We start from the raw sequence: 26,982 nt of genomic DNA, 5'->3' as shown, positions 1-26,982 counted from the left end.
ATCATCTGACGCTTTTAATCTTCCGATGGTACCTAGGTAGTCGGTCGAGGTGAAGGGACCGAGAGGGATAGAATTCAATCATCGCTGCTAGGCGCGAGTATCTTAGCAAGGTGAGGAAGAACTCAAGGCGCTTCCGCCGTTAGAGGTATGCCTAAAAAAGAAAGATCGCGACGGGTGAAGGTGAGTCGAAGTGACTGCCGTTTGCATGTCTTGGCATTGTTGTTGCTGCTCCCAAAATCTCTTCGCCAGCCTCTCACCAACTTACACATACGCACCTTCTACGCCGAATTACTGGAAACCAATTTGCTATATGGACGTCAAGATGCGCCCTGGACCCCCGGGTATCCCAGCCAAGGGTGAAGACTGGCAGTACGGATCTGGCGTAGCCAACGACACCGTCGATGCACACTTGATCGCAATTCAACAAGCGCAAGACTTTTGGGGGGAATGGTCGAAGAGCTCGGGCAGGGACGGCGGATCTAACGCTGCACTCGCCGACCATATCGCGCGTTTGGAAGATGTTTGGGAAGCTATAGCGACCATGTACGACGCCAAAAACTTCGACTATAGGCCCAGAGCTACAACAATGAACGCCACACTGCGCGGCCATGATCTGCGCTCCATGTGGCAAGAGCTGGCTGCCGCCCAAGCAGAGCAAGAAGAAGTCGTTGTAGTACCAGTTCAGTGGCTAGAGCAAAAGCTTCGCAGGACGGCCGCGCTTATCGGCATCCAAGTTGGTTACATGGCCAAGAAGCGCGGGGACAAAGAGAAGGAAGCTGAGGAGGGCGATATCATGGACCCTGTCTACATGTCGATATCGAAAGATGACAGGCCCCTCTACCAGGCGCGCTCAGGAATGCTGGTACGCCAGCAGGATATCGTTTGGTTTCCAAACGCAAGTGCAGCTGAGGCTGAAGATATGGCCCGGTCCCGATGGAAAGATATCAGGGTAAGCATAATGGCGTATTTACAGACATAGATCTTCCAACTTGTGCTAACTACTTCCCATCATAGGACGTGTTGACGCTGTACGAGATGTATAAGCTGACCAAGACGGAGATCGAATGGTTTGTACTGAACCATGCGACGAGAGATGTTGCTATCGCATGGGTGAAGAAGCTTTTGCCAGAACGCGGCAGCGCAGCTCAGAACACGTCTCAGCTTACCTGGAACCAACGAACCGACACCGAGGAGCTTTGGGCAGCTAAGCTGGCATCCTTACGAGAGCTTACTTCGAAAGCAAACAGCTCTACGGTAGCTTACGCAGCAGCTTATTTGGACCACTACCGAAGGCGTGCGTCTCCTTTGGAGACTATGCGCGACAGCGAAGTCGACAGTTTCCTAGTCGCATTCCTGGAAGCAAGAGTACTGCGGCCTAAAGCCGGTACGGACGATGATTTGAGGCTCAGGCCATACACGTCTCCCAACGATGTCAGTAGCTTTGCTATCAACTGGAATTCCAAGGGGAAAGGACATGATGCTTTGGGTCCCGAGGAGGAAGCTTCACGGACGGCCATTTTCAAGCTGGCAGACTTGCCAAGTCTCAAAGTCATGAGTGCGATCTGCGCTGCCCAGCCAGACCAATATGCAGACACGCTTGGTCAAGCTGATCAGCTCGGCCTTCTGAGGTCACCGTTCATTGGAGTTGATAATATCCTGAGCTTTTATTGCGCAGGTAATGCGCTCTACAACGAACACTACGCCGCTTGCATGCAGAAGCTCAATGCAATCATCGAGCTTGGAGCTCTCGGCCCAGTTCCTATTGTGATCAAAATCCCCGGTCTGTCTTCCATAAGCGACCTGATTCCAGAGTTGCGACAGCTACAGATTATGGTAGAGCGTTTCGTCGAGTCGTAAGTTTTTGTCCAAACCTGGTTCGACATGTGGTGGTTAGGCTAACATGAACCCTCTAGTTTCTGCACCAACGGCAGGAAATGCCACAACGCAGTGGTGATTCGAGGCCTACAGATCGTTGGTCACGCTATATCGGTTGTTCGTGTAGCCCAGCCGAGAGACATGCACAGGGAATTCCTGGCCTGTGCTCAGACACTGTCACGCGTGGTTCAGCTATTTCGCAAGTTTGAGGCAGAAGGCAAGCTGGATATCACTACGGCAAACTCGCGATACTCATACCACGAGCTTAGTCAACGGGATGCAGCTATGGAGCAGCAGCGAGTAGTCATGGAAGAAGGCATGTATGGGGAGTGAGCTGGGAGGAGAAAGGAAAAACGTTGACATGATGTCAACAGTTTTCTATTTGGTTGAGCTACGAATAATTCTCAAGCTACGAGCATTTTGCAAGGAAAGAAGGCTGGACATCGCCATATTTTCGTCAGCTGTAGGTAAATACTCATCGAGAAGAAACATGTTTCCATTATAAGAACAATCATCTTACTAAGTTAAGCTACGACCAGTGTGCAACGAAAGAATGCTAGCTACCGCCAAGTTTTCATTAGCTACAATCAAATACCGATCGTCTGCATCAAGAATGAAGTGCATGCTTGCATTCAGTAATCACCCAATTTCCGAGACATGATGTGGTACTGTCTCATTTCCTCCCTTTCCTCCGCCTCTGTGACTGTGACTCCTTTCAAAAATTCGGGTGTCGGCCATCGCTTGTGTAGATAATCCTCTTCGTCTTCCGGTCGCTCCTCTTCCTCGTCTTCCAACTGCTCTTCTTCATCGTCTTCTAACTGCTCTTCTTCATCGTCTTCTGATAGGTGATCTCCCTCAGTTTCCAACATCTCCCGGTTCATACTCTCATCTACCTTGATACGTTCTTCTTCCTCATGGCTGTCTTGTCGAGGTGTTCTGGCTCCGATAGCTGAGACCGAAGAAGCCGAAGGTCCAGGAGCTGGAGGCTGAGCTATTGAGGCTACAGCTGCGACCGGAACCGGGCTTTCGTCAAGCTCTAAATGACCTGAGGCCACAAGCTGATCGGTGAAGCCTGTGAAGAAGAGCTCCGCGTGTTCGTGACGATAACCTTGCCAGGCGTCAAACTAGTGAAGAGAATCAGCAAATCGTAAAAGAAGTAAGACCTTGAATGCTTACGCTGAGATTACTAGCGTTGTTCGCGATGAGTATCAGCCACCGCTTCAAAGGAGCTTCGACAGTGACAGGCAGTCCGGTCATGAGCTCCATATCCAGCTGCATACCTGCATCGTTGATGAGCTTCTGGAGGAAGAGCTGCTGAGGAACGGGAAGTTGGGCCATCTTTCAGATTTTAATGGCAGTTTCTGGGAGAATTTGGATAGAAGAGATGTTGAGAAGTGTGTAGTGTAGGTGGTTGGGTGAGAGACTGGCGGGGAGATGAGGCTTTAGAGAGGCATAGGTAGTCGCAACAGTGGCGCCATCAACAGCCGACTTGCCTTTACTTTGTTCTGGGGTGATAGAAAATTTGACGCCTCGTCAACGATCATCCAACAAGGTTTGAGAAGAACGAAATGGATTCTTTACAGTGAAGTGCCCGTCTTCGTCCTCGCCGGTCTCACTCACAGACTATGCAGTGGTGCTACTTCTCGTTGCGAAAGCTTCAAGACTAACGAGAATCCATGCCCAGCTTTACCTTCTCGACCTTCTTCCCCTCGAGTTTCCTCTACTGAAGCTCCGGATACGGTAGCTTCATCGTTCTGCGCAGCTCTCTGCGGATGATCCAGAGGGCTCCATCGCCTTGAAATAACCTAGAACTCTTTGTTTTGTGTAAAAGTAGACGCCCGAGCACTTCTTCAGATCCGTTTCTGCATGGCGTGATGTTGCGGTCGGAGGCCAGCTAGGCACGCGTGGCCTATAATGAGGTGGCGGGGGTCAAAGCTCACAATACGCGTATCGCGTATCTGGCGTATTGAGCTGCGCTACCGCAAGCTTCACTCTGCATCATCTATAAAACAACTGCTGCATGACCCGCCATGATGCATTCAAAGTACCTAAGCCGTTACCATGATCAAGACTACCGCTTACAGTATGTCATTGCTGCACTTGTACACAGGTGCAGCTGCCCTAGGCGCAAGCCTGGCCCCGTCGCATCAAACCAATCACGATCTTCCAGCCAGGAACAACAACCAACAAGCTGTTCTCAACACCCCGCTATACATTCCGAAGCCTCCAAAGCCCGAAAAAATCGACATCGTCGAACTACCTTTACCTCCAGTTTCTCCAAGCCAAGACCCTGGCGCATGTCCAAATCAGACCGGGTGCATTGCGAGAGAGCTCACTGAGAAGTTTCAAGCTGGAGACTTCACTCCGGACGGCAGGAACGTCATCGTCACGGTAACCTTCGTTGGAGCTCCCGCGGCTCCCGACCCGGCGAGCATCTACGATGGAATTCAGTTAATCCTCATCAAAGCTGATAGCTCAACCTTCAGCAACGGCGACACGTGGAAGTGCCTAACGTGTGGGGTACCGGTTGAGAACGCAAGAGAACTGGATCCACAACGGGACTATCCACATGTCTTCAGAAGCGGCGACAAAGCAATCTGGGGCCACAACATCCTCGACTGCAACGGGAAGCAGTTGGCTAGCGACGAATGTACGCCTGACAAAATCCACATCTATCCAATCCACTGGTCGGGTGGCAGTCCGCGTGAGCTGCGTATGCACCCTGACGATGTCCATATTGGTTGGAGTTCGTTCACCAACGACGCTGGGCAATATTCCTACTTCGGGCGTCTGGAGTTCAATGCGAGACCCTCAGGGTCGGGCCCTGGTGCGCCTCGCTATGACCTGGTTGATGTCGACTTGCTTGTTGATCCAAAGCGTGGAGCTTTCATAACGGCGGATGGTGAGGAGCTGAAGCTTCACCCCGACTCAATCATAATTGGCGAACTACGGGGCTTCAGTGGTTCCGGTGACGAGATACTCTACATTGGTGCGCCGACAGAGTCGACAAATATCGATCTGTATGCGGTTCACATCGAGACTGGGGTTGTTCGCCGTCTGACCAGTCACCCTGATTACGCCGATCCTATTGCCTTCTCTGCTGATGACCAGTGGTTCGTCACTCAGGATACACGTGCCAGCGAACGACAGATGTGGATGTCGGGTATGCGTGGTATTCCGCCTCTCATCGACATTGTTGCCGTTGCTGTAGCCGCATCTACACGCAACAATGGACCACGTCGCTTCTTCCAACCAATCTTAATAGATCGTTATGGGGATTGTGAGTCGTACTACGGGCAGCAGGTCAACGGGGAAGGCGATGGTAGCGAAGGAGGCTTTGACGATCCGAACTGGAACGGCCGAGCGGACCCGGCTTTCTCTTTGGACAGCACGCGTATTGTGTACTGGCAGGCCATCGTTACATCGCCAGCATGTGGTGGCACTAATCCGCTGCAGTGTCCAATCTCTACTGCGCCAGGTGAGCGTGAGTACCGTGTAATGCTCGCTCACATGGTCAATCGCAAGCCTGCGCGTCCAGTCCCAGTTTATAATGTGCCTCGTCGCATACCGTGGGCGACGCCGTTCTCATCAGGAGCCAAAATCCCTTCGCAGCTTACACTAAAGCCAGGCAACTATACACTCCATGGCAAGATCTCTGGGTTTGCGAAAGTGAAGCTCATCGGAGACACGGCACCTTCACGAGCAGACTCCATCAAGCGTGTCGCTGCCAACTACACCAACTTTTCCGATGACGGCGAGCATGTCATCGACGGCTGGGAGGACGTTGAGCTGACGGTCTCGACTCCGAATGTGTGGGACCAGAAACTTGATTGGTACTCTGACATCTCGCAGAAGGGATCTGCCACTGGAAGCAAGAGGACTGGCCCGGACGGGTTTCAATTGAGGATCGATGTAATGAAGAACATACTCGAAGCAAACGGAACGTTGACCACGACGATCGATGGCGTGGAGTATCACCAGCCGGCCAACGGCACCTAGAAAGGATCTGATTAGCTACCTGGGTATAGCTGAATTGATGAGCGGCTTCGCGTCAGCTAATCCTCCCGAGTCGCGTGTTGGTCGCGTATGTATTGAAGTCGCATCGTTGCTTGATCACCGCCATTCGCTTACTCCCATGATTGATGCGGTCTGATCTGTGACAGATGTACGTGTGAGTGGCGTGAGGATAACGCAGAGGCTGTGCTGGTCATCAGCAACAAGCAATTCCACACGAGATCGTGTTCGACATGAAGAGGCGGGGGTTTCCGGGTTATGGTGCAATCTTCGATCCTTGAAGCATGATACGGTGGCGAAAGTGTGATTGTTCCCAGCAGAGCTGCTTTTTGCCAACACGCGTAAAAAGCATAGCAGGATCACAGGCGTGTCGTACGTCGTTCTTCATCAATCGACCGGTATTAGCAGAGGGCGAGCTTGTCACGCATCTCGTGTGTCGCCTGTACCTAGGTAGGTAGCATGTTGAGCTGTTTGGCGTGACGGTGACGTGCTTAGCGGCCGGACAATTTGCCCTTGCTTAGGCTCAGGCACGTGGCCCGCTTGGCGGCGGGTACCCGCATCTTTCGCCTGCCACCACCGAGGCTTGAGTATCCGCAAGTCACACGTTTGTGAGTTGCAGCCTTTCTCAGCGATCAGTGTCCCGACTCCGACGATGGCGCGATTATCGTGGTTGTTTTGTGCGAGCGCACACCCGTCACTTACCGACGCCACCCAGTGTGTCGCAACCCAGGATAACCACACAGCGGTCACTTCCATGGCCAGCACGCATCCTCGGTGAAGCCGTCTGGACCTGCCACCTGCTTCCCCTGGAATGCCCAGATGGAAATCACCGCTTCACGATAGCGTCCGGCCAGCCAGCTTTAAACTTTGCCCCAAAGGGCTTGCTTTTCAGGGCCAGTTAATCTATCTTATCTAGTGCTGCACATCACCCAGGGCAGCTCCTCTCATTGCCCATGCATCTCTGGATCTACTTGATCCTCCCGGGCAGGTGCATCTGGAGTTTCAGCGGAGACAGGACGAAAGCAGAAGGAGATCAAGTTAGCGCCCGGCGTAATTCGCGAAGTCGACCAATCAGCGGCAGGCGACACCATGGCACCTCCGACACGTTTATGCTAGAGTATCACCTGCCGGCCATTAGGAGAAGGTCGATCGTTACACCAAAATGGAAGGAATGTATAAAAACAACGTTGTTTCACGACATACTGAAGAGCACCGGCAACTTCATTCTAACGTTACCCATATTCTTCGCCTCAAGCAGACCCAAGATGAAGTACGCTCTTGCCGCCGCTCTGATACTCCAGAGCACTACCGTACTCGGTAGCCTTCTGCCTGTTCATTTCAACGCACCTTCTCCAGCACACTTTCTCGACATCGTCAACAATGGCACATACGATCTCGGCTGCAGGCCTAAGGCGGTGCCATCGAAAGAAGGCCATTTCGAGCTCCACGCCCTGTTGACCGAGGACCAAATCGCGTACCTCTCCAAAGAGTACGAGAACCATGCAGAGATCAGCCTACACCGTCGTGACCTCAGCAAGAGGGCTGCCACTGCACCGATCGGCACTGGCGACCGTTGGTCGGGCGGTTCTGTCACACCGTCTGGTCTTGGCACCAAGGCTACGGGATCGACCATGAGCAGCATCATGAACCCCACCGAGATCAACTCTGCCATCAAAGGACTCGTCAACGGATACGGTATCAGCACCGTCACTCTGCCATACAAGACATTCAATGGCGCTACCCAAACCGCCGGATACGTTGGCGCCGGCACAGACAAGTCCAAGTACCGCCTTTATCTATCCGCTGGAATGCACGCACGCGAACGCGGAGGCCCTGATCAGCTCATCTACTGGATTTCAGATCTCCTCGCCGCGAACAAGGCTGGAAGCGGTCTGAAGTACGGTAGCAAGTCATACACAAATGCTCAAGTCAAGAGCGTCCTTGCTGCCGGTATCGTCTTCTTCCCGCTCGTCAACCCAGACGGTGTCGCATACGACCAGTCTTCCGGATCATTATGGCGTAAGAACCGCAACACGCGATCTGGCACCAGCGGCGCCTCCGTCGGTGTAGACATCAACCGCAACTTTGATTTCCTCTGGAATTTCAAGAAGTACTTCGACCCCTCCACATCCCCTGCTTCCACCTCGCCGAGCTCCGAGGCCTTTTACGGTTCAGCTGCTGCATCAGAGTCTGAGACCAAGAACCACGTCAGCATCTACGACTCATTCCCGAAGATCAGGTGGTTCATGGACATCCACTCCGCTACCGGCGACATCCTGTACAACTGGGGTGACGATGAGCTCCAGAGCACTAGCACCACCATGAACTTCCTCAACAGCGCGTATGACGGAAAGAGAGGTCGTCTCGGCGACTCCACGTACAAGGAGTACATTCCCTCGGCTGATGCGACAAACATCAAGAACGTTGCTGCCAAGACGGCGGCTGCGATGCGAGCAGTCGGTGGCCGTGACTACACATCTATGCAGTCCGTCGGTCTGTACGCCACATCCGGTGCCTCGGACGACTACGCTGCTAGCCGCACATACGCCAAGTCTGGCGCGAACAAGATCCACGGCTTCACCATGGAGTTCGGATACAGCACCAACTTCTACCCCACTCTGCCCGAGTTCAACACCAATATCCTTGACACCAACGCCGGTTTCATGGACTGGGCACTTGCCGCGATCGCCGCCGGCCTTGACTAATTAAGTTGCTTGAGTGCGTAGCGAGAGTCCGATTGCAAGAAGGGTGTTATGGCGTTTCAGACATGTATAATGTGGGGATGCGGTAGCATGAGCGGCTCAGAGGAAGTGTTCCTAGAGCGAACGGCGTTGACGAGTATACGAGGTTTGATGACAGATGATGATTCTTTCCGACGGCCGTTGTAGCACTTGTAGTAATTTTATATTGTTCTGAACCACCTGCCCACTTCCCATGATACATCACGATGAGGCGAGATGATCTCACTACCCCAACTTGAAGCCACCTCCACAACCACGCTGGAATAATCCTTCGGGATCAACGTCTCGACTAACACCCTTCAAGAATCTCAAATTCTCCTCTCCGTAGCTCTCGAATGGCTTTTGCCATGCTGCGCAGTAGTTCAAGTAGCGATACCGATGACTCGTTCCATGCTCAGTGGCAAAAGCATCAATCTGCTCGATCGCTTCTCTAGTGATAACCCTCACCACCTCATCATGTTGTTCCAACGCCCAGTTCACTGTGAATTGTACATTCACAAGCGGCTCATCAGATCCTTCGTCAAGGCCAAGCGGATTCGCATCACCCTTTCGCGCCCAAGACGGTAAACATGGCTGAAGGACAAGCGTCCAATTCATGCCCTTGATACTGTGCTCCTTAATCTTCGGTATCGCATCGCGATACGCTTTATGCGCCGCCTCCAGCGTCAGCTTGTCATTCTTGATCGTCGTAGTAGCGAACTCTTGTCGTCGCCCGGGCGGGTTCAAAACGCTGAGTTCGTCTGTCGCACCGACTAGACTACGGATCTTGAACGTACTCCACACACGTCCAATCCTATGGAACCCAGAGCTACGCCAGCATTCCGGCCAGCCTCTTTCTTTCGTGTCTGGCGCGGTGTGAACGAGGTGCACAGAGATTGCCTGGATGCCAACGGATTGGAGGTACGTGAAACATGCCAACGGGCCTGCGGCGTAGGGGTCGAAGCGTTGGTCTAGTTCACCGGCCAGTGTTTTCGAGACGGTATCATGGAATGCTGTCAGCACAGCAGGGGCTTTCCATGGAAGGAGATAAATGAATCCGCTCCATACGTTTTTCGCGGCGAAACTGCGGACTGTGAAGCTTGTCACGACGCCGAAGTTGTTTCCTCCGCCCTTGAGTGCACGCCAAAGATCAGGTTGATCTGTCTCCGAGGCTGTTACAATCCGTCCATCCGCTAACACGACCTCGTATTCAAGGACGTTGCTGCACACAAACCCGTATTGCGGCGAGAAGAACGAGAGACCACCGCCAAGCGTAAGACCAGACACACCAACAGCAGAATTCCTCCCACCAGCAACCGCAAGCCCCTCTTTCTCGAGTTCTGAGTACACATCAATCCACTTGCAGCCCGCGCCAATGACCACGCTCCGTCCATCTTCAGCAGGAACGACTTGTTTAAAGAGCGACAAGTCGATAAGCACCCCACCTTTAATGCTCGATGCACCAGCAACAGCAGAATGACCACCCCCTCGAACCGCAAAAATCGATTCCACCTCTTCTCCCGTTTGCTTCGCTCGCTCAACCCTCAGATCGAACTCGCGTTTGAGAATCTTGACCGCTTGCGCTAGCTCCCACACATTGCGGGGTCGTACGACACATGCGGGCGGCACCTCGCACGCTTTCTGGTCCCAATACGCGCTCATCGACTCTTTGAATTCCGCTGCTTTCTCCGGAGTGATGACGATGTGCGGAATGGCTGCGACAAGCTTGGCTTTCAGTTGCCGTCCGGATGCTGTGAGGCCATCGTCGAGCCTGAGACGGCCAGGTTTCTCGGCTTCTGCATCGCGCTCGAGTTGGGATGAGCGGACGCTGAGGCGTTGTCTGATGTATACTGTGGCGAGAAGGATGGCTATGCATGTGTAGGATAGCCATGATAGGGCCATTGTTGAGTTGGGGGTTAGGGAGGCTGCAGGTGGCGCCTAAACTGCGGGCAAACGGCCAATAAAGCTGGGTTTTGACAACTTGTCGACAGCAATATTGAAGAATGCGTGATGGTAGTGTTTAGAGAGCATCAAGATATACAATAATCGAGGCGGGGTACGGAGGATTCGGCATGGCATATGCAGTGAGATCTGGTTTCACATAGCGATGACATAATCACTTGGCGTCAGCGGGCCTGATCGGTGATTACACAATACATCGCCCGATTCAATGCATACATGCGATGATGCTCTGATAGGTAGAACATCCTTGGATTGTTATCTGCTCGAGCCTTCAGAATGCAAATAAATTGTGGCAAGCGTCTGTAAGGGTGTATAACGGGACCCGAAAGCTGTCATCGCCTAACAGCGCTACCTATCAACAGCCATGTCTCGCCGCGCTTGCTTGTGATAATGAGAAGCTTGGTGCCTAAGAAGCTGACTCAAGCTTCGTTCCATTGATACTCCTTAGCACGCGTGCTCCGAGGAAGGAACTTTAGTCAAGCCTCTTGGTGCATGCTATCATAGCGCTCGGCGCTGCGCAGGCACTTCGACATCCAAGCCGTGGCAGCCCTTCTGGGCCGCTGTAATGTTCTAGCTCCATTTTGTCCGCGAGGAACTTCTGGTAAGTCTGTAGCGGTTGCGACGATCTTGATTGTATAACAGGTCGTGATTGCGCTAAGCATGGATTTTCGTATGATGAGCCTGGGAACTCAACCTGCTGTTGGCGGGCGAATAGATAGCTAAGCCCTCATATGTCGATATCAGGGTACCACTTCTTCACCCACTGGTCAAGAACCTTGGGTCCTACCGGCTTCGTCAGGAACTCGTCGGCGCCGGCGTCGTCTGCAGCCTTGCGGTCGTTCGAAGAGTCTTGACCAGTGACGATGAACAAGACGCTTGGTTCGTATCCATGCTGCTTCTCTAGCCGTCGTATCTGTCGTGTCGCGTCGATGCCATCACAGACAGGCATCTGCAGATCCATGAGGATAAGTCCGAAGGGTTGGACGGGTAGGTTTTGTCGTAGTAGAGGGTCGTATTTGGGTACAAGAGCTTCGGTAAAGAGGTTGACAGCCTGCTGCCCATCCTTTGCACTCCGAAACGGGATACCACGACGACTGCAGTACATCTCCAATAGACGAAGGTTGACAGCATTGTCATCAACAAGGAGTGTCAAGGGTTTACTCGATGTTGAGGTCTCCTTTACGGACGGTGGAGCTTTGGTTTGGATGCGCAAGGTCCGTACCGACTGGACTAGTTCATTCTGAAGCTTGTCGGGGAAGATGGAACCTCGCTCGGATGGGAGTTTGGGGCGCTCGTTCGAGTCGCGCGCAGGATCTTGTTTGACTGGTTCGATGACGACCCCACCAGTTGTACACAGCTCAGTCTCCAAAGCAGATGCGCGGAATTCGGCCGAAATTGCATCCGCATGCTTCAATGCTTGTTCAAATGTTTCCGACAAGAAAGGTCCTTGAACGTATACAACATTTCCTTGCCGCCGAACGCGCTCCGTATGGAAGTCAAGAAAGCATGCACATTCTGGAACGAGGCATATCGCGACTTGGTCTGCATCAATGTTCGACGTGTGTCGGTAGAGCTCCGCCAGATTCGGTGTATAGTCGACGACTACGAAAGCGCCCTTCGGTGTGTTTGATGCTGTCCAGCCAGCACTTGAAAGATACTGAGTGAAGTAATCGCCCAAAGACGACGTCGCTGACTTGGACGTGAGATGATGGAAGGTTTGCGGAAGCTCACTGAACCTATCCTTCACTGCACGGAACGCTGGCAATGAGCTGGCGCAGACGGGCTCATTGAACGTCGCTCTGATATGTGAGCCTGCACCATGGGGCGAAGTCACCATTGTAATCTCGCCACCCAAGAGTGTCGCCGCTTTACTTGCCAACGTCAAACCCAAAGCAGACTCGGTACCACTGAGATCGATTTGTTCGTGTGCATCAAACACGCGATCGTAATTCCCTTTGGGTGTCTTTCGCCCGCTGTGTTCGACATCGACGACGAGGGACTGGCAATCCTCCTGGACTGACAGAGTCACTGCTACCATACCGCCAGCGGCATTTTGAGCAGCGTTGACCATCAGCGGCTGGATGCAGTCCAGAAATACCCGCTTGTCGATAGCAAGCAAGTCGCAGCTTGGTGGTAGATGATGTTGTATTATAATCGATGGTCGCGTGGATAGGTCGTCCGATAGTCCTAGCAGGGTTTCCTTCAGCAAAGCATCTTCAATCTCAGAGACTGTATGCATTGTGAGAACGCGTTCCGCCTGCGCAATGTCTGCCCACTGATTCAACTTGATGAGGCTGTTCACCGTTGAGATCAGCTCTCTTGCCGAAGTCTTGATGGTCTTGATATAGGTGTATGGGTCCAATTGCTCGATGTCTGGGCTGGCAGTGGGTGACGAGGCAGCCGTCGAAGGGACCACGTTTCGAGATTTCAGCTCCTCAGTCAGAAGCTCAACAGAGCCAAGAATGCCATGTATAGGGGTTCGAAGCTGATGCGTAATGCCGCGAAGGAACGTTTCCTTAGCGCTGAGCGCCTCCTGGAGTGCACGACCTTGCCAATATCGACATAGTATTGTCTATAGGTCACAAAGTGTCAGCATAGTTCCCAAGGACGAGTTCGACAATGCTTACGGCACACATATGGACGAACCAAGAATCTATGTCGTCAAAAACCATCTTGAGGTCGTTACTGGCTACCACAAGAAACATTGCTGCACGCTGACTGGTGCACTGTGCCGCGATAGCCCGTACAGGCCGAGGCGCAGTCATGTCCAAATGATTGAGATTCTCGATGGCGTAGTCAAAATCTGCGAAAGTCAGCATATGTCACATTCATATCAATCATAATGACTCACAGGCTGTATCTTCCCAAAGGCCTTGCTCCAGCTCTGAGGTGCGAAACCTCGTACCACCAGGAAAGGTTATGTGGCTGTCCGTGGTCTGATGAATTCTCACCTGCGTATTGAGATAAACATCCTCGAGCATTCTGGGGATCACTTCCTCCATATTGTGGTGGTTGTCGCATTGCTGCTGGGCTTCAGAGAGCAGTTCAAGCATTCGCCTACGTTCCTTCTGACGGCGAGCTCTTGCACTGTGCACTATATCCGTAACAATCCAGTCAGCAAGCCTGGCAAGAGCCTGCTGTACTGATGGCGAGAGCGGCTCTTGTGGAGAATTAGAAGCGACACAAAGGGATCCAAAAGCCACGTGCTCTCCGAATTCAGTGTCAAATCTCAACGGTACACCGGCATAGGCGCGCAAGCCACCCAGTTCAACATGCGGTGACTTCTCGAAACGCCAATCTTCGGCCATGTTCTGCATCGCAAAGACAGTCTGTAGGTGTCAGTGGTGGCCCAAGCAACGATGAGTGTCCACTTACTCCTGGCGGCTGATTGATGGTGTGAGCGCAAGTACTTTCGCGACGGGGTAATATCGCAAGAGGAAGGTTCACAGTGACCATTCGTGTGTAAGTGCTATGATTCAGCAGTCCAGCAATAACAAACTCCCATCCTACTGTCTCATGCGCGAGATGGACCTTTTCCTGTAGGCGAGACATTAGCTCTACATCTTCAAGCGCCCCGCGAGTATAGTAGTAAAGCAATGTCAGCCTCAGCCTCTCGTTCCGCGTCAAGACTGGGAAGAGATAGCGATCCGCAGTGCACTGAGGTGGACATAATGTTTTGGCAGGTATTGGTGCTGGTGTCCAGATGTCGCCATCGCTGGGATACACAGACGTGACTTGTTCCGCAGTCCATGGCTCAAGGGGTTTGTCGGCATTCTCAAGATCAAGTATTGGCGCGGTGGTGGTCGGGCGCTCGGACGAGGCCGGCGCAGCATGCCTCGATGCGAGGACGGCCGCATCTGCCTTCGGGAAGAAAGCAACGCGCTGGCCGCCCATGAGATGCATCGAGATATCTGTATGTCGGATTACTGCCCAGCATTGGGAGCAGAGGTTGCGCAGAGTGCTTTGCAGAGGTGTGATACACGGCGGGAGCTAAGAGCTGTCAGAGGGGCGCGCCGGGTGTAACGTTCCAGACTGGTCCAAATGCTCGATCGTGAGGATCGTGGCGACGGCGAAGGATTAGAACTGCAGCGGCGATCGCGACAACCGACAGTACCTGGAAGAAGCACTGCTTTGGCGAGGATGAGTTGTTTGCATCTGTTTGTCGTGTTCAGCTCGGAAAACTGCTAGTCGCAATGTATCCCGGCCTGGCGCCTTCCTCCGGGCCGAAGCAATCGGTCGATGAGATGCCTTAGCTTCATTTTCAGAATTCATTGTCAGAGTGTTTGCTCAGCACGCAAGCAAACGCCTTTGGACTGTCGCTGCTTGGAAACGCGCTGCGATCGGTTGAGCATAGTGGAAGTGGCAAAGCTCGTGAAGAAAGCATGGGAGGCGGGGCGACAGAGCTTCCGACGCGTCCCATTGGCTGCGATCTGGCCCACTAATTTCCCAAACCTCACGTCCTCCGGCAGATGTCTACTTCATTTCTTCACAACGCCGCGCCTCGTCTTTTCACGTTCGAACTGCCGTTTTGAGGAGCCAAGATGTCACTTCTAAATCGCCAGGGCCCCTCCATCATGGATGACTAGCTCGTTATAGCCTGATGGACGTTGCGGCCAAGATGACCTGCGCGCATGTTGAACGCCATCCGAAACAACCCCCTAGAGCCGGATGTCATCCCCTGGTCATGTTAACCTCCAGCAAAGGCGTTCATGGACTCGTAGAAGGCTCCATAGGCCTTGAATGCACACCATAGGCCAGTCTTCGTCTGCTCTAACACGGCCAGCTATTCATGTTGTACACGACACCTCAAAATTGGCGACATGGCAGGGCAAAGAACGCGGCGTGGTAGTGTCGCTACTCGAACACTATGAACACCGGAGCTCTCACAAGGTAGTATGTGCGGTCACCACTGCCTGTCCTCTGTATTTTCTATCAAACACCTGATGATGTTGTCGACTCCGTAGTCCGGGGCCTCATGTTTGCAGTATCGTCGACTACATGGCCTTACACATAGTCGCTATATTGGAAAACAGAGGCCGGTCTTCACTTTCACTTTCACTTCATTGCGCACATACCACCATACACTCGGCGGTCGCTCTGCCCGCTCTTATTGTTGAGCATAGAACAATAGGCTCCCACATCAACCACTTACAGTTCATCGCAACTTGCAACTTCGCCTAGATTCACGCAAATACTCCGCCTCTCGTTTCCCATTTCCCGCAGCCTGATACTACACCCAAAAGGCTCGCTACAGAACCAACCTGCAGTTCATTTCAGCGACCTTGTCACAACTCTCCCCTTCAAAGCGCCACCATGTCGTCTCAACTGAACGACTCGTCTCGCACTACGGATCCCGCCTCTGCCCATCCAGATATCACAAGCGTTTCCATGGCTAGCTTCACTCCGAAGCCGCTCCGCACAAGAAAGAAATTCTACGACCCCCGTCTGACTGCGGGAATGCGCCCACCCGACACAGACATGACAACAGCTTCTTTTGATGCGGAGGCCACAAAAGAGCGTCTATTGACCGAGGAAGACGAAAACCTCCGCACGGAAGCTATCAAACTACTGGCCGCCAAGCTCTCCAGATTCAGGAAGCTCAGCCCTCCTCACGCCGCGATTATGCAACGTCAGCCCGATGTCTTTGCTAAACAGTGGGAGTCCGACATATGGCGCCGATCAATGCAAAGCTCCGATAAGAAGAGATACGAGGACGAAGTCAGATCGACTTTGCGACTCCTCACCAAGTGCGACAAGAAGTGGTCTGAGGCTTGGCCGGTCGATGATGGAAGCTATTGGACAGGTGAAGAATGGTTCATTTGGGAGATGGACAAATTGAACTACGACATGCTGGAGAGCGAGAGCATCGCATCTGGGCCGCATTCTGCGGACACTACAGCCAGCCTCGGCTATGTGTGTACTCAATCCGACTCAGCCACCGAAGCCACCGAGGCCATACTCAATGCGGACAACCACCAAGAAGGCCTCTCACCAGAGATGCAGCTGCGCAAAGACAACCGTCGGGGCTTCCGAAGCCATATCCGAGGCATCTGTGAGTTACTGAGATCCGCGAATCATACGCCGGACCTTGACGTCGTCGCGCTTGCGTCATCTTGGGAGACCGAAATTTGGACTTCGTCGCTTGAGCACGAAGACTGCAACACTTCATATAAAGAGGATATCGATGAGGCACTGGAAGACTTAGATGACTGGAAAACGTACTGGAATTCGTCTGAAAGCGACCCTGAAGGTAGTCGAACCGGTCGGCAGCTCTTCCTCGACTACATTCACCAGCTTCAGGCGCACAATGCTTTGTCTAACGGACAGATTGAATCCCCGAAAGGAGTCAAAGCATCGACAGAGCCTTCCCATCCTCATGAGGACGGTGAAGATGCTTGCTTCTCCATCGAGACCGACGATAGTGATGGTGGTGTCGACATTGGCTCAGACGACGAGTCCGGGGATGACCAGACCGACACGCAGTACGTCCCTAACGACACCTCTCAAGACCATGGCCTTGATTCAAATACTGCAGACGAGCTCTGGGAACTTGCTTGGGGTAACGAAGAGCTGTCAGATATTTATGCAGACGACGCTGGAGACAACGACGTATCTGACAGGTCTTCCGAAAGCGACGATTCTGAGATCATATCGCCTCGCTCGCCACAGCCTTACGAAAGCGATGATGAGGATGAAAGCGAAAACACCATGGATGGTGTCAGTTCTCACCCCAGTTCCCCCACCGTAGCATCTCCGGTATCGTCGGCTTTTACTTTCACCTTCAATTCTCCTCAAAGCAGCGTCGCTGTACCTATCATCCCGTCCGGCTTCGACCCTGAAAACTGGACCGGAGCATTCGATTTCACGGCCCCCCTAGGCGACAACATGATCCTGAACGGGCCTCTTTCGGTTGGTGACGATGTCGCCAGTCAGACTTCAGAGGCTCAAGACCTCAAAATCTCTGAGCAGATTGATGAGGTTGCCGCCGGCAATAGCTTGGAGCCTACCACATCTTCCTTCGATGACGACGACGTAGTCGCCACGACCGGTCAAGAACACACAGTGCAGGATGCTCCCTTGGCCGCCCCAAAGGAGCATGAGACGGAAAGGCCGCAAAAGGCCGTATCAGCAGACTGCTCTGGCAAGATCAGGGAACGGACTACCGCCATCAATGCATGCGAGGCCGAATGGCTGAACGCAAATGCAGGCAACTGCGCTCCTTCCGCTTTCGTCGAGCTCGCCTCCAATCTCGATAGCATTGGTGCCAAGATCACTAATAAGGGTGATTTCTCTTGCCTCTTAGCATTGAGCAAGATCAAGGCGCTGTTCGCTAAATGGCAAGCTTTTGTCAACACCATGAAAGCCTTCATCGGCATCAAAGACTACTTCCATTCCGGCAACGAATTCCGTTTCAATCGACTCGTCATGCTATATCGCTCAGATGTCGAGATGATCTCCACGTACGAAACCTTCAGTCGCTTGCCAGGCGCTCAAGGGTACTGGTTGAGCGAGGCAAACAAGCGACGAGAGAGCAGAGACGATAATCTGAAGAGCATTAACGAGGAGATTGCAAAGATGTTTGGTCTTCGCCAAGCCTACCGCCATGAGCTTGAGATGCTGAACGGGCAAGTAGACGACAAAGCGTTCAAGGAGTTTGGCAAGATGACCCTGAACATGGTTCACGAACGCATCTTGGAGGCGAATGCGGCTTTAGGCCTGGAGGACTTGTAGATACCTCTCAAAATCCTCAATCCGTTATCTAGATATACTCAGTATACCAATCAAGTCTCAAACCACTCCAACTCGTCCTCCTTTCCAAACACCGCTCTATAAACCCTATCTCCATCCTCCTTGATTACCTCCTCCGTATGTATACTGTGCAAACTATACTCCCTCTCGTCAAGACTACTTCCATCCGTCCCGTCCTTCGCAGACCCAAAGATGCGAATGTGAATGTATCCGTTGTCTAGAGCGGGCAGTTTGACCTTGCCGAAAAGATGCAGTCCGTATGCTGTTACGGCTACACGAACGGATTCGAGGTCGTCGGCGGTGAAGGATGCGAGATCGCTGCCGGAGAGGTGCGAGACGGCGCAGAAGTATTCGGGCTCGTGCTCTAGAGGGGTCGTTAGAGGAATGAGGGGAGTCGATGGGACAGGGTGGGTTTACTGTCATGATCGCGACGTAGTTTGATGAGTTCGCTTTTCACGGTGTCGAGGATGGAGGTGAATGCTTCGAGGGATGCTTGTTGGGGTGCGTGTGCGGCGCTGAGGTCGACGGTGTCTTCTGTTGCCATTGTGAATGCTGTGTTGGTTGTGCAGAATAAGAGCTATGTGTTGATAGGTGCGAAAGGTTAGCAAACGATCTGGTATGCTACAGCTCTATATGCTGTATATAGATTGTGCCATGTGCCATGACGTGGACTGATCAAGGATGCGATGTTGGATGAGGCGTGTCGCGTCTCAGCGAGTGGGCACCGAGCGCGCCTAGCCTGGAAAACCGGGCAGTTGAGCGAGGAAACTTGGTCTCACGGCTTCCAAATCTTGAGAAACACCGAGAGCTCGGACAGGACAACTACGCATGCCGATAATCTGTAGTTTGAACAATGGTGAGACGTGTAGGACTCAAAGGCGTGTGGTAAGTGCCAGAGTCCTAGACAGTCGATAGCTCGTGGACCCTTGGACCCTGGGGAGCTTAAATGACTAATCACGCACTAGCGCACCTCCGCAGCTTCCCCGCTTTGTTCTTCAGCAATCTGGGACAGACTACCATCCAACGTAACTATGCGTCGGAAAGCAGTCGTCTACTGATCCGTCCTTCCATGTCTCACGGTCACCTTGAGCGATTGAACAGGTGGATACAGCAATGAGAACATAATACGTGCGATGCGACAACAGCCCGAGAGAAGCAAAAGTAATACATGCTCTGGAGGTATGGGCCGTAATAGACGCATCAGTACAATTGTATCCTAGAGATACACACATGGACTCGTCTGGAAGTCCATCGTTGCTTGTAGTTGGAAAGTCCTCACGCTGTAGGTCTTATTTCCCTTTCCATCGGAAAAGCCCCTTCTGCAAGAAGCGAGGGCAAATCGGCCCATGGCATTCTGCGCTTACCTGCATGGCAACATTGAGTACCAGTCACTCTGGCGTCTAAGGCGTGTAAACGCGCCCTTCGCAAGACATCCATAAGCTTGCCCGCGTCTGCCCTCGTGTTGCAACGCCAGGTTAACAGCATCAACATGTCTACTACTACCATCACAGAAGACCGCATCGAGCTCACTCACTTCCATAACACTCCGCAACCCCCGTCAAACAAGACCTTCACTCCAACTTCCAGACCGCCATCTTTGACTCACATCCATGACGACACACCAGACAACGCAGCCTACTCCGTCACAGCAGTCCCAGACGGCGGATACGGATGGATAGTAGTCGCAGGCTCCTCAACAACAAGTTTTTGCAACAACGCCATCATAAACTGCTGGGGCGTCTTACAAGCCGCATTACTCGACTCAACGTTGAAAGATGTCCCTCCATCGACGCTCTCCTACGTCGGTTCCCTGGGTCTCGCAGGCGGCGCTTTGTACGGACTAGGAGCTGTTCGTTTGATAAGACTGATGGGCGGTCGGACAACGATCCTCCTCGGTGTTTTCCTCATGGGCTTGGGGTTGATCGGAGCAAGCTTCTGCACGTCTAATCTCCCCGGCCTGTTCGGCACGTATAGCATCATCTGCGGTATGGGGATGTCGCTCAATTGGACTGTCAACAATACCGTTCCCATTCAGTACTTCAGCGCTCGCCTCGGTCTCGCAAACGGTCTTATCAAGTTAGGTGGCGGAGTAGGTGGCTGCGTCATGGCTGTTGCATTGAACGCCCTGTACGAGAAAGTCGGGATCGAGTGGACTTTCCGCATACAAGGCCTACTTACCTGGGCTATAGGTCTTCCGGCTGCGTGGATGGTAAAGGATCGTGTGCCGCTCAGGAACATACCCTTTGTCGATCTCTCCATGTTCCGGTCTCTGACCTTCATCGCTACGTTCGTCGCCAGCGCTATTGGTGTCTTTGCACTGTTCGTCCCGCCGTACTATCTTCCATTGTTCGCGCAGTCAATTGGACTCAGTTCTAGTACTGGTGCTGCGCTCGTCGCTGCATTCAACGCCTGCAATGCCATCGGCCGTTTCATCGCAGGTCCACTGTGCGATAAGTTTGGCCCACTCAATACCTTCGTCATCGTCATGGTTCTCAACGCCGCGAGCATGCTGGCGATCTGGCCGGTCTCGAATACCCTTGGTCCACTCGTACTCTTCGCAATCCTGAACGGTGTTGCAAACGGCGCGTACTTTACCACCCAGCCAACGGTAGTCGCTGGTATCTTTGGCCCTGGAAGAGCTGCCGTCGCTATGAGTATGTCGGTCACTGGTTGGAGCGTGGGGTATCTGATGGGTGCACCAATCGCTGGTTACTTGTTAGAGGCCGCTGGCGGTAGACAAGGTGCCGCATCGGGTCAGAACATTGACGTATATCGCCCTGCTATCTTCTACGCTGGTGGAACGGCCACTGTATCGGCACTGTGCGTTCTCATTGCGAGGCTCACAGTTACGGGAAAATTGCGCAAGAGGGTCTGAGTACCATGTACTGGGTAGATGAAAGAGCATCGGTAACCTTCTGCAGGCGTGATTGATCATTCTGGCGGACAGACCTTACCTCTGGAGCTTGATCAAATCTATATCGTAGGAGAAGGCACCCTCACGTACCCAATAACAATATGAACATCCCCCACCCCTAAGTTCTCCCTCTCTTCCCTACTTGCGAACCTCTCCAACTCCATCTCGTCCCGACCCTTCTCTTCAAACCCCAACCGCTCATACAGCCCCCTCGCCTTGTTCTCCTCCCCCGTCTCCAGATAAACTACCAAACTGTCCTTGTCCGCCTCTTCAAATAAATGCCGTATAAGCTGTGCCGCTAACCCTCTCCCCCGATGCCCCGGGTGTGTCGCCAAATTATCAATCAGGAAATGAAGGTCGCCTTGTACTATCCGTTCGCGTAGAGTATCGAGTCGCGTTCTAAACTCCAAGATGAGAGCGTGGTTGCAAGTTGGTGGGAGGGAGTTGAGGTAGACTTCGTTCTCAAACGCTTCTCTCTCTTCTCTTTCTGACGATGTTTCTGTTTCTTCTCCATCCTTTTTATTCTTGTCTTGGATGCAAGTAGAGGGAACACCCCACTGCGCGACACTGACGATATCCCCACTTTCCTGCTCACGCGCAACCATAAACGTCCTACGTCCTTCTTCTAGCTGCTGCGCGATATGAGGTGTCATCGCTTTGCCCAAGTCTGGAACGTTCCCGAATTGGAGGCGCGTGAAGGGGTCTTGCCATGTCAGTGCGAGGAGGGAGGATATGGCATGGGCGTCTGAGGGGAGGGCGCTCGAGATTGTGTATGAGGGAGCCATTGTGAGTGAATGTTGTTGGATGTGGATGTTGATGTTGAGATGTGGATTGGGGATTGGGTGGAAGGTGAGGGATGGATGGATAGATGTTCGGCGTGCCAAGATATTGGTCGGTGCTCGGAGCAGGAGCGGAGTTCGATGTTTACTTCAACGGTTTGGGTAGGAACGACCTCGAGAAGACAGGATGTGACGATGAACGCAAGTCAAGAACGAAGCACCGCATAAAGTCTTTTGAGAACTTCAAACAATCGTATTTCAACACCTACACCCTCTCAACTCAACAATCTGAAGGTACCAACGACTCAGTCCTACACCTCAGACCAAGCCGTCCAAAAAAAAAGGCGGACAAAAAAAGTTCAAATTCTCAAGAAACTGAAAGCATTCATTACATCATTCAATCATACCACAACCCAAGCCCACCCACCCTATAGTCTTCAAGTCGAAGAAGGAAGTAGAGAAAAAAGATGAGCCGGCACCGCCTACGAAGCAGCTAAAGAAAACCGGAAGCTCGTGGTATAGATAAACATGTCTTTCAGAGTATAACAAGCGCAGCACGACATCTCCCTCGTCGTTATGAAGAACAAACGCACGCAGACAGAACCAGCTGATTTCCTCCAACCAGCTCTGAATCCCGCAAATGTGTGTTAGGGTAGGATGATGCGATAGTGTCGTTCGTTCGATCGGTAGAAGAGAGAAGAGCAAAAAGAGGTATTTGTGAAGCCAGCCTCCCTCCACATACAGACACAAACCCAAATTTCGCCGGGGCAAGAAGGGTATGTTTGCCCCTAGGATATATCATGGAACGGGAAGAGAGAGTAAAAGAGCAAGCGGTGTATGCCGAGCACGCCGTAAAAGAACGCCTGAAACAATGCCCCAAATGGTGTAGTAGCGCCCCGTGATGCCGAAACGCAGTGTAATAACAGAATTTACCGTTGGCAGAACAGCTCAATCTCGCCGAGGCCGCCGCCGGGGTTGAGATTGCTTTGCTGTTCTTTCCAGTTCTCAAACGCCTCTTGTACGTCGTCGTCGCATTGGATGCTGACGTATGTGTTGTCGCTGTCCAGGTACTTTAGCTTGACTTGGCCGGAGCCAAGTGAGACGGATGTCGATCGCTGGAGCTTGGCGTCGATGCGATCTTTGAGCGACTGGTAGCTGATGTTGGTGCTGACAACCAGAACCATCGAGCTTCCGGCTGATGGGCAGTGCACCTTGACTTTGAGTTGTGTCGGTATGCTCGAGTCTTGGCCAAGCGGTGGCGACATGTTTCGTGAATCCATAGATGCTGGCGTTAAAGTGCCCTGGCTTCGCTCAAACGATGATGCGGGCGTCATTGTACGTATTGGGTAGTTCGGATCGCGGCGCATGGCATTGTTGTGGTACTCGTTATTCGCATTGGCCAACTCCGCGGCGGTTCGTTGCTGTATCAGGCGGTCTCTTTGGATCGCTGGTGACTGGGTTGCAGCGCGCGGCGGTGGGTTGTTCGGCGAGTTACTGTTACTTCGGTTGACAATCGCGGCATTGTAGGCGTAGTGGGTAGGGAAAGGTGGCACATCTGGTACTGGCTGTGACGGCGGCGCTCTTCGTGTTTGTCCTTGGAGATGTGAGTTGATGTCAGGGCTACTAGCTGCCCGCAATCTACCTTGCTGTGAAAGAGTGGAATTGGCCGGAAGTGACGGGCGTTGCATCGCACGGCCTTGGGGATGTTGAACGTTTTCGCCCCTGGATCCGTGGCGCGACTGAGCAGGTGCGGTGTGGCGGTTATTCTCATCGTGAGAATATCCGTTTGGTGGAGCTTGACGGGGGAAGGGGAATGTGCCGTTCGACGACGAGCTTGTGCGGGCATTGGAGTGTGTTGACATGGGAGTTTGCATTGGTGTTTCTGCCGTAGGTGAGAAGTAGGATTCATTGTTGGAGGCATTCTGTATCTGCTGGGTGCGCAGGGTTAGTGCTGGCTGACCGTTGTAGCCCATAGGAAAACGTGGAGGCGGTACCCTTGAGTCTCCATCTGGAGGGCCGCTTTCACCAGTCGTTGACCGCGAACGTAATGAGGGCGTGGAGGAGTTTTGTCTGTAGGGATAGCCTGTGACGGGGTCAATGTCCTCGTCGCCATCTTCATCGTCGTCTTCCTGGTAGGGGTTTTCGAGCACTTGGTCGCGCATGTACGCGAACTGGGTATCTGATGGCTTGGAGGCTGTGGTGCTGGCACTGGTGCGCGCCTGGTCCTTCCAGACGCGGCGCTGGGTATCGACCTGCATGGCCCACTTTTTCATGGTTTCCTCGGAGGTGAACTTGATGATGAAGTTTTCGATGCCTGGGTCGCCCTTCCAGAAGATTTGACATGTGTAGGAGCCTGAATGGTTAGTGGGTATAGAGTAAGTGGAGGAGGTAAAGCGTACCTGGCTTCTGTAGGGAGATGGTTTCTGTGACGTTTTGCATGAAGATGCGGCCTTTGAGCTGTAGCTTGGGCTTTCCGTCTTTGGTGACCAGGGTTCGCGTGGACATCTTGTTCTTTGGCTTGTTGACGTTGATCTCTTTGCAGCAGAGGAGTATCATTTCGAAGAGGTAAATCTTGTACTGTCGGGGATTAGTGATGTACGGAGGTTTGATCGGTGGTTGTGCCTACCTCGCGCTCTTCGTTCTTGGAAGTCATGCTCTCGCCTTTCAGCACCGTGTACTGGCCGTGCAGAAGCAGGTCTCCAAAGCCTTCAATTCGGTGGCCCTTCCAGTCTTCTACAAGCGTCTTGAGCTCCTCAACCGCCTCGACGCGTTCTTCCCGAGCAATCGCGTCGTTGGTGCCTGCGAGTACGGAGGAGGCTGCTTCGATGCCCTTGGAAATGTCTTCGCGTCGGCCTTCGTCGAGATCGCCCTTGTCGCGCAGTTGCTGCAAAGTGTTAGAAATGAGATTCTGAGCTGGGGGTTTGAGATCATACCTGAAGTAGGAGGGGGTATTTGGTGAGTCGTTGGAAGGGCTTCAAGAGGAAAGATGCGAGGAGGGTCGGCGATTCCACCATCTGTCGCATCTCTGGCGGTCCACCCGTCTCCTTCAGCTTGTCGAATTCGCGCATGGCGATCTGCTCGCACTTCTTCTGGTTCGCGATATACGGCTCGTAGACCTTGAAGGCATCCTTGTACAGCACGAAAAGGTTGCCCCAATTTTGCTCGTCCGGGTGCTGTGCATTGGTCTGCTCGACGCGGATGAGGAAGCGGCGCTGGAAGTCGAGGAGGGCATTGAGGTTGAGGAAGATGTCGTGGACCTGGTCGCCGCTGATGACGCCCTTCTCTTCGACCAGCTTCTTGAACTCCTGCAGCAGCTCCAGATGCTGCACGTAGGTGCGCTCCGTCTTGACCAGCTCGTCGATGATGTGCTCGCGCTGGGTGCGCTTGGTAACGACGCCGCCGACATTCTCGAGGGTTTCGGCAACGCCAGCGATCTTGCCCTGGGCGACGAGCTCGTCGAGCACTTTGTTGACTACGTTGGTGACCTGGGGAAGTGTTAGCGCGGGCCTACCCCACAGTCTCGTCGAGCGGGCTCACCTTCACAAAACCAGTTGTGTCGTCACCGTACAGGTCGCCGAGGATGAAGCAGCTCTCCTGGGGGATGCCCAGCTCGGCGACGCAGCTCTGGATGAACTTGTAGCAGGCCATCTTCTCGTTCTTCTTGAGGCTCTTCTCGTCCTGCTTGGAGCTGGGGATGCTCAGCAGCGTGCGGGGCCCCAGGGCGTTGTACAGCTCCATGAGCGGGTAGCCGCGGCGGAAGGTGCGCCAGAGCAGCGTGACGGGGTCGGCATCGTCGTCGGCCTTGCCCTCCTCCTCGGCGATCCAGCGGTCGAAGCCCGGGATGAAGCGCAGGCGCATCTGCAGCGTCAGGCAGCGCTGGAACAGCGAGGTGTCCTTGTCGGCCCGCTTGTTGAGGACATTGTCCGAGGCTTCGACGGGCCCGCCATTGACGGGCGTGGAGGAGGTCGGGAAGGCGGGCGGGGGGTGGAAGAGGGTGCTGCTGCTGGTGGCCTGGGTGCTCTGCGTGTCGCGCGCGCTGCTGTGCGAGTAGCTCGAGTAGGTGCTCTGGAAGCTCTGGTGCGACATGAGGGCAGGCGGCCCGGTCGAGGTCATCCGGGCGTGTGCAGTGTGCTGTGAGGGCGACTTGGGGGGTGGATGGGAGACGGCAAAGGTGGTATGGGCTCTCACCAGACCCGAGTGAAACGATAGTCCGCCCTCCATGCTGCTTTCATCGATCTCCTTGCGCTCGCGCTAGCACCTAGGCGGTCAGGGTCGCTGCTGCTAACTGAACAGGGCGGCGATGTGGAGCGTGCGGCGACAGGAGCAAAATCACCGCCGGCCTGCATTCGGGTCGCGATAATCTCTTCTTGCTGTAGATGGCCGATAATCGTGTAATCTCGCAGGACGTCTCGCATGAGGTGTCGGGCGGCGCACGCCTAAAGGGGTTCACGGCTCGTCGTTTCACCCGCCCATGTAGGCGTTGCAGCCGGCACGTGACTGCGACTACAAAACTCAATACACGCCCGTCACTGGCATCTGCTGGCCGTCCCAGGCTGGCTGCTGGCCGTTGGGCGCTGCTTGTGCCAACGACGCTGTTTGCAGCACGGCTCGGTGACACCCCACAGCCATGCGGCGCGTCGCCGTTCCACTCATTTCCAGTGCCAGTCCTTTGATCACGACCGAGTCTGCGATATATGACAGCTGACTCACAACGGCGCCTCGCCTCACCCGCACAGCATCTCCCACCCCGTTCTCGTGACTTGCGATGACTTGCCAGGTTAGCAATGTGAATGCATGCGCGTGCCTATCACATCATCTCCAGCATCTGCCGCCTGCGGTTCGTCATGTCGGCACAGGCGCTGCCTTGGGCCGCGATCGCCCCTCTGCCTGCCCGTCGCGGACCCATTTCTCCAGCCTTGCTAGCACCAAGTACACCACGCGGCTCATGCGAGTATTGTTAGAGAGCGGC

The 26,982-nt window shown here is 53.5% G+C and overlaps 10 protein-coding genes across 10 annotated transcripts; 5 read left to right on the top strand and 5 right to left on the bottom strand.

Moving 5' to 3' along the window:
* Positions 1-310: 310 nt before the first annotated feature.
* Positions 311-2,208, top strand: J4E93_006901 (uncharacterized protein; the record flags this gene model as incomplete). The annotated part of the gene is made up of 3 exons (XM_049344811.1): positions 311-949; positions 1,015-1,853; positions 1,914-2,208. 3 exons carry the CDS (start codon positions 311-313, stop codon positions 2,206-2,208), a joined length of 1,773 nt encoding a protein of 590 aa, XP_049197736.1.
* Positions 2,209-2,507: 299 nt separating this feature from the next.
* Positions 2,508-3,213, bottom strand: J4E93_006900 (uncharacterized protein; the record flags this gene model as incomplete). The annotated part of the gene is made up of 2 exons (XM_049344810.1): positions 2,508-2,999; positions 3,052-3,213. 2 exons carry the CDS (start codon positions 3,211-3,213, stop codon positions 2,508-2,510), a joined length of 654 nt encoding a protein of 217 aa, XP_049197735.1.
* A 692-nt stretch (positions 3,214-3,905) lies between these two features.
* Positions 3,906-5,874, top strand: J4E93_006899 (uncharacterized protein; the record flags this gene model as incomplete). Its single annotated transcript, XM_049344809.1, has 2 exons — positions 3,906-3,958; positions 4,050-5,874. 2 exons carry the CDS (start codon positions 3,906-3,908, stop codon positions 5,872-5,874), a joined length of 1,878 nt encoding a protein of 625 aa, XP_049197734.1.
* A 1,280-nt stretch (positions 5,875-7,154) lies between these two features.
* On the top strand, positions 7,155-8,594 carry J4E93_006898 (uncharacterized protein; the record flags this gene model as incomplete). The annotated part of the gene is made up of 1 exon (XM_049344808.1): positions 7,155-8,594. One exon carries the CDS (start codon positions 7,155-7,157, stop codon positions 8,592-8,594), a length of 1,440 nt encoding a protein of 479 aa, XP_049197733.1.
* A 261-nt stretch (positions 8,595-8,855) lies between these two features.
* On the bottom strand, positions 8,856-10,511 carry J4E93_006897 (uncharacterized protein; the record flags this gene model as incomplete). The annotated part of the gene is made up of 1 exon (XM_049344807.1): positions 8,856-10,511. The coding sequence occupies one exon, from the start codon at positions 10,509-10,511 to the stop codon at positions 8,856-8,858; it is 1,656 nt and encodes a 551-aa protein (XP_049197732.1).
* Positions 10,512-11,298: 787 nt separating this feature from the next.
* J4E93_006896 (uncharacterized protein) lies at positions 11,299-13,573 on the bottom strand (the record flags this gene model as incomplete). The annotated part of the gene is made up of 3 exons (XM_049344806.1): positions 11,299-13,143; positions 13,199-13,374; positions 13,423-13,573. The coding sequence occupies 3 exons, from the start codon at positions 13,571-13,573 to the stop codon at positions 11,299-11,301; spliced, it is 2,172 nt and encodes a 723-aa protein (XP_049197731.1).
* Positions 13,574-15,884: 2,311 nt separating this feature from the next.
* J4E93_006895 (uncharacterized protein) lies at positions 15,885-18,302 on the top strand (the record flags this gene model as incomplete). Its single annotated transcript, XM_049344805.1, has 1 exon — positions 15,885-18,302. One exon carries the CDS (start codon positions 15,885-15,887, stop codon positions 18,300-18,302), a length of 2,418 nt encoding a protein of 805 aa, XP_049197730.1.
* A 50-nt stretch (positions 18,303-18,352) lies between these two features.
* Positions 18,353-18,864, bottom strand: J4E93_006894 (uncharacterized protein; the record flags this gene model as incomplete). The annotated part of the gene is made up of 2 exons (XM_049344804.1): positions 18,353-18,684; positions 18,738-18,864. The coding sequence occupies 2 exons, from the start codon at positions 18,862-18,864 to the stop codon at positions 18,353-18,355; spliced, it is 459 nt and encodes a 152-aa protein (XP_049197729.1).
* A 945-nt stretch (positions 18,865-19,809) lies between these two features.
* Positions 19,810-21,195, top strand: J4E93_006893 (uncharacterized protein; the record flags this gene model as incomplete). Its single annotated transcript, XM_049344803.1, has 1 exon — positions 19,810-21,195. The coding sequence occupies one exon, from the start codon at positions 19,810-19,812 to the stop codon at positions 21,193-21,195; it is 1,386 nt and encodes a 461-aa protein (XP_049197728.1).
* Positions 21,196-22,942: 1,747 nt separating this feature from the next.
* J4E93_006892 (uncharacterized protein) lies at positions 22,943-26,099 on the bottom strand (the record flags this gene model as incomplete). The annotated part of the gene is made up of 5 exons (XM_049344802.1): positions 22,943-24,366; positions 24,413-24,590; positions 24,640-24,897; positions 24,947-25,498; positions 25,551-26,099. The coding sequence occupies 5 exons, from the start codon at positions 26,097-26,099 to the stop codon at positions 22,943-22,945; spliced, it is 2,961 nt and encodes a 986-aa protein (XP_049197727.1).
* Between the last annotated feature and the right edge of the window lie 883 nt (positions 26,100-26,982).

This window comes from Alternaria ventricosa (genome assembly GCF_023758065.1).
Source record: "Alternaria ventricosa strain BMP 2768 chromosome Unknown scaffold_12, whole genome shotgun sequence".
Lineage (NCBI taxonomy): Eukaryota > Fungi > Ascomycota > Dothideomycetes > Pleosporales > Pleosporaceae > Alternaria > Alternaria ventricosa.
Note: the sequence above shows the minus strand (reverse complement) of the source record. Positions and strands in the feature narration are given on the sequence as shown.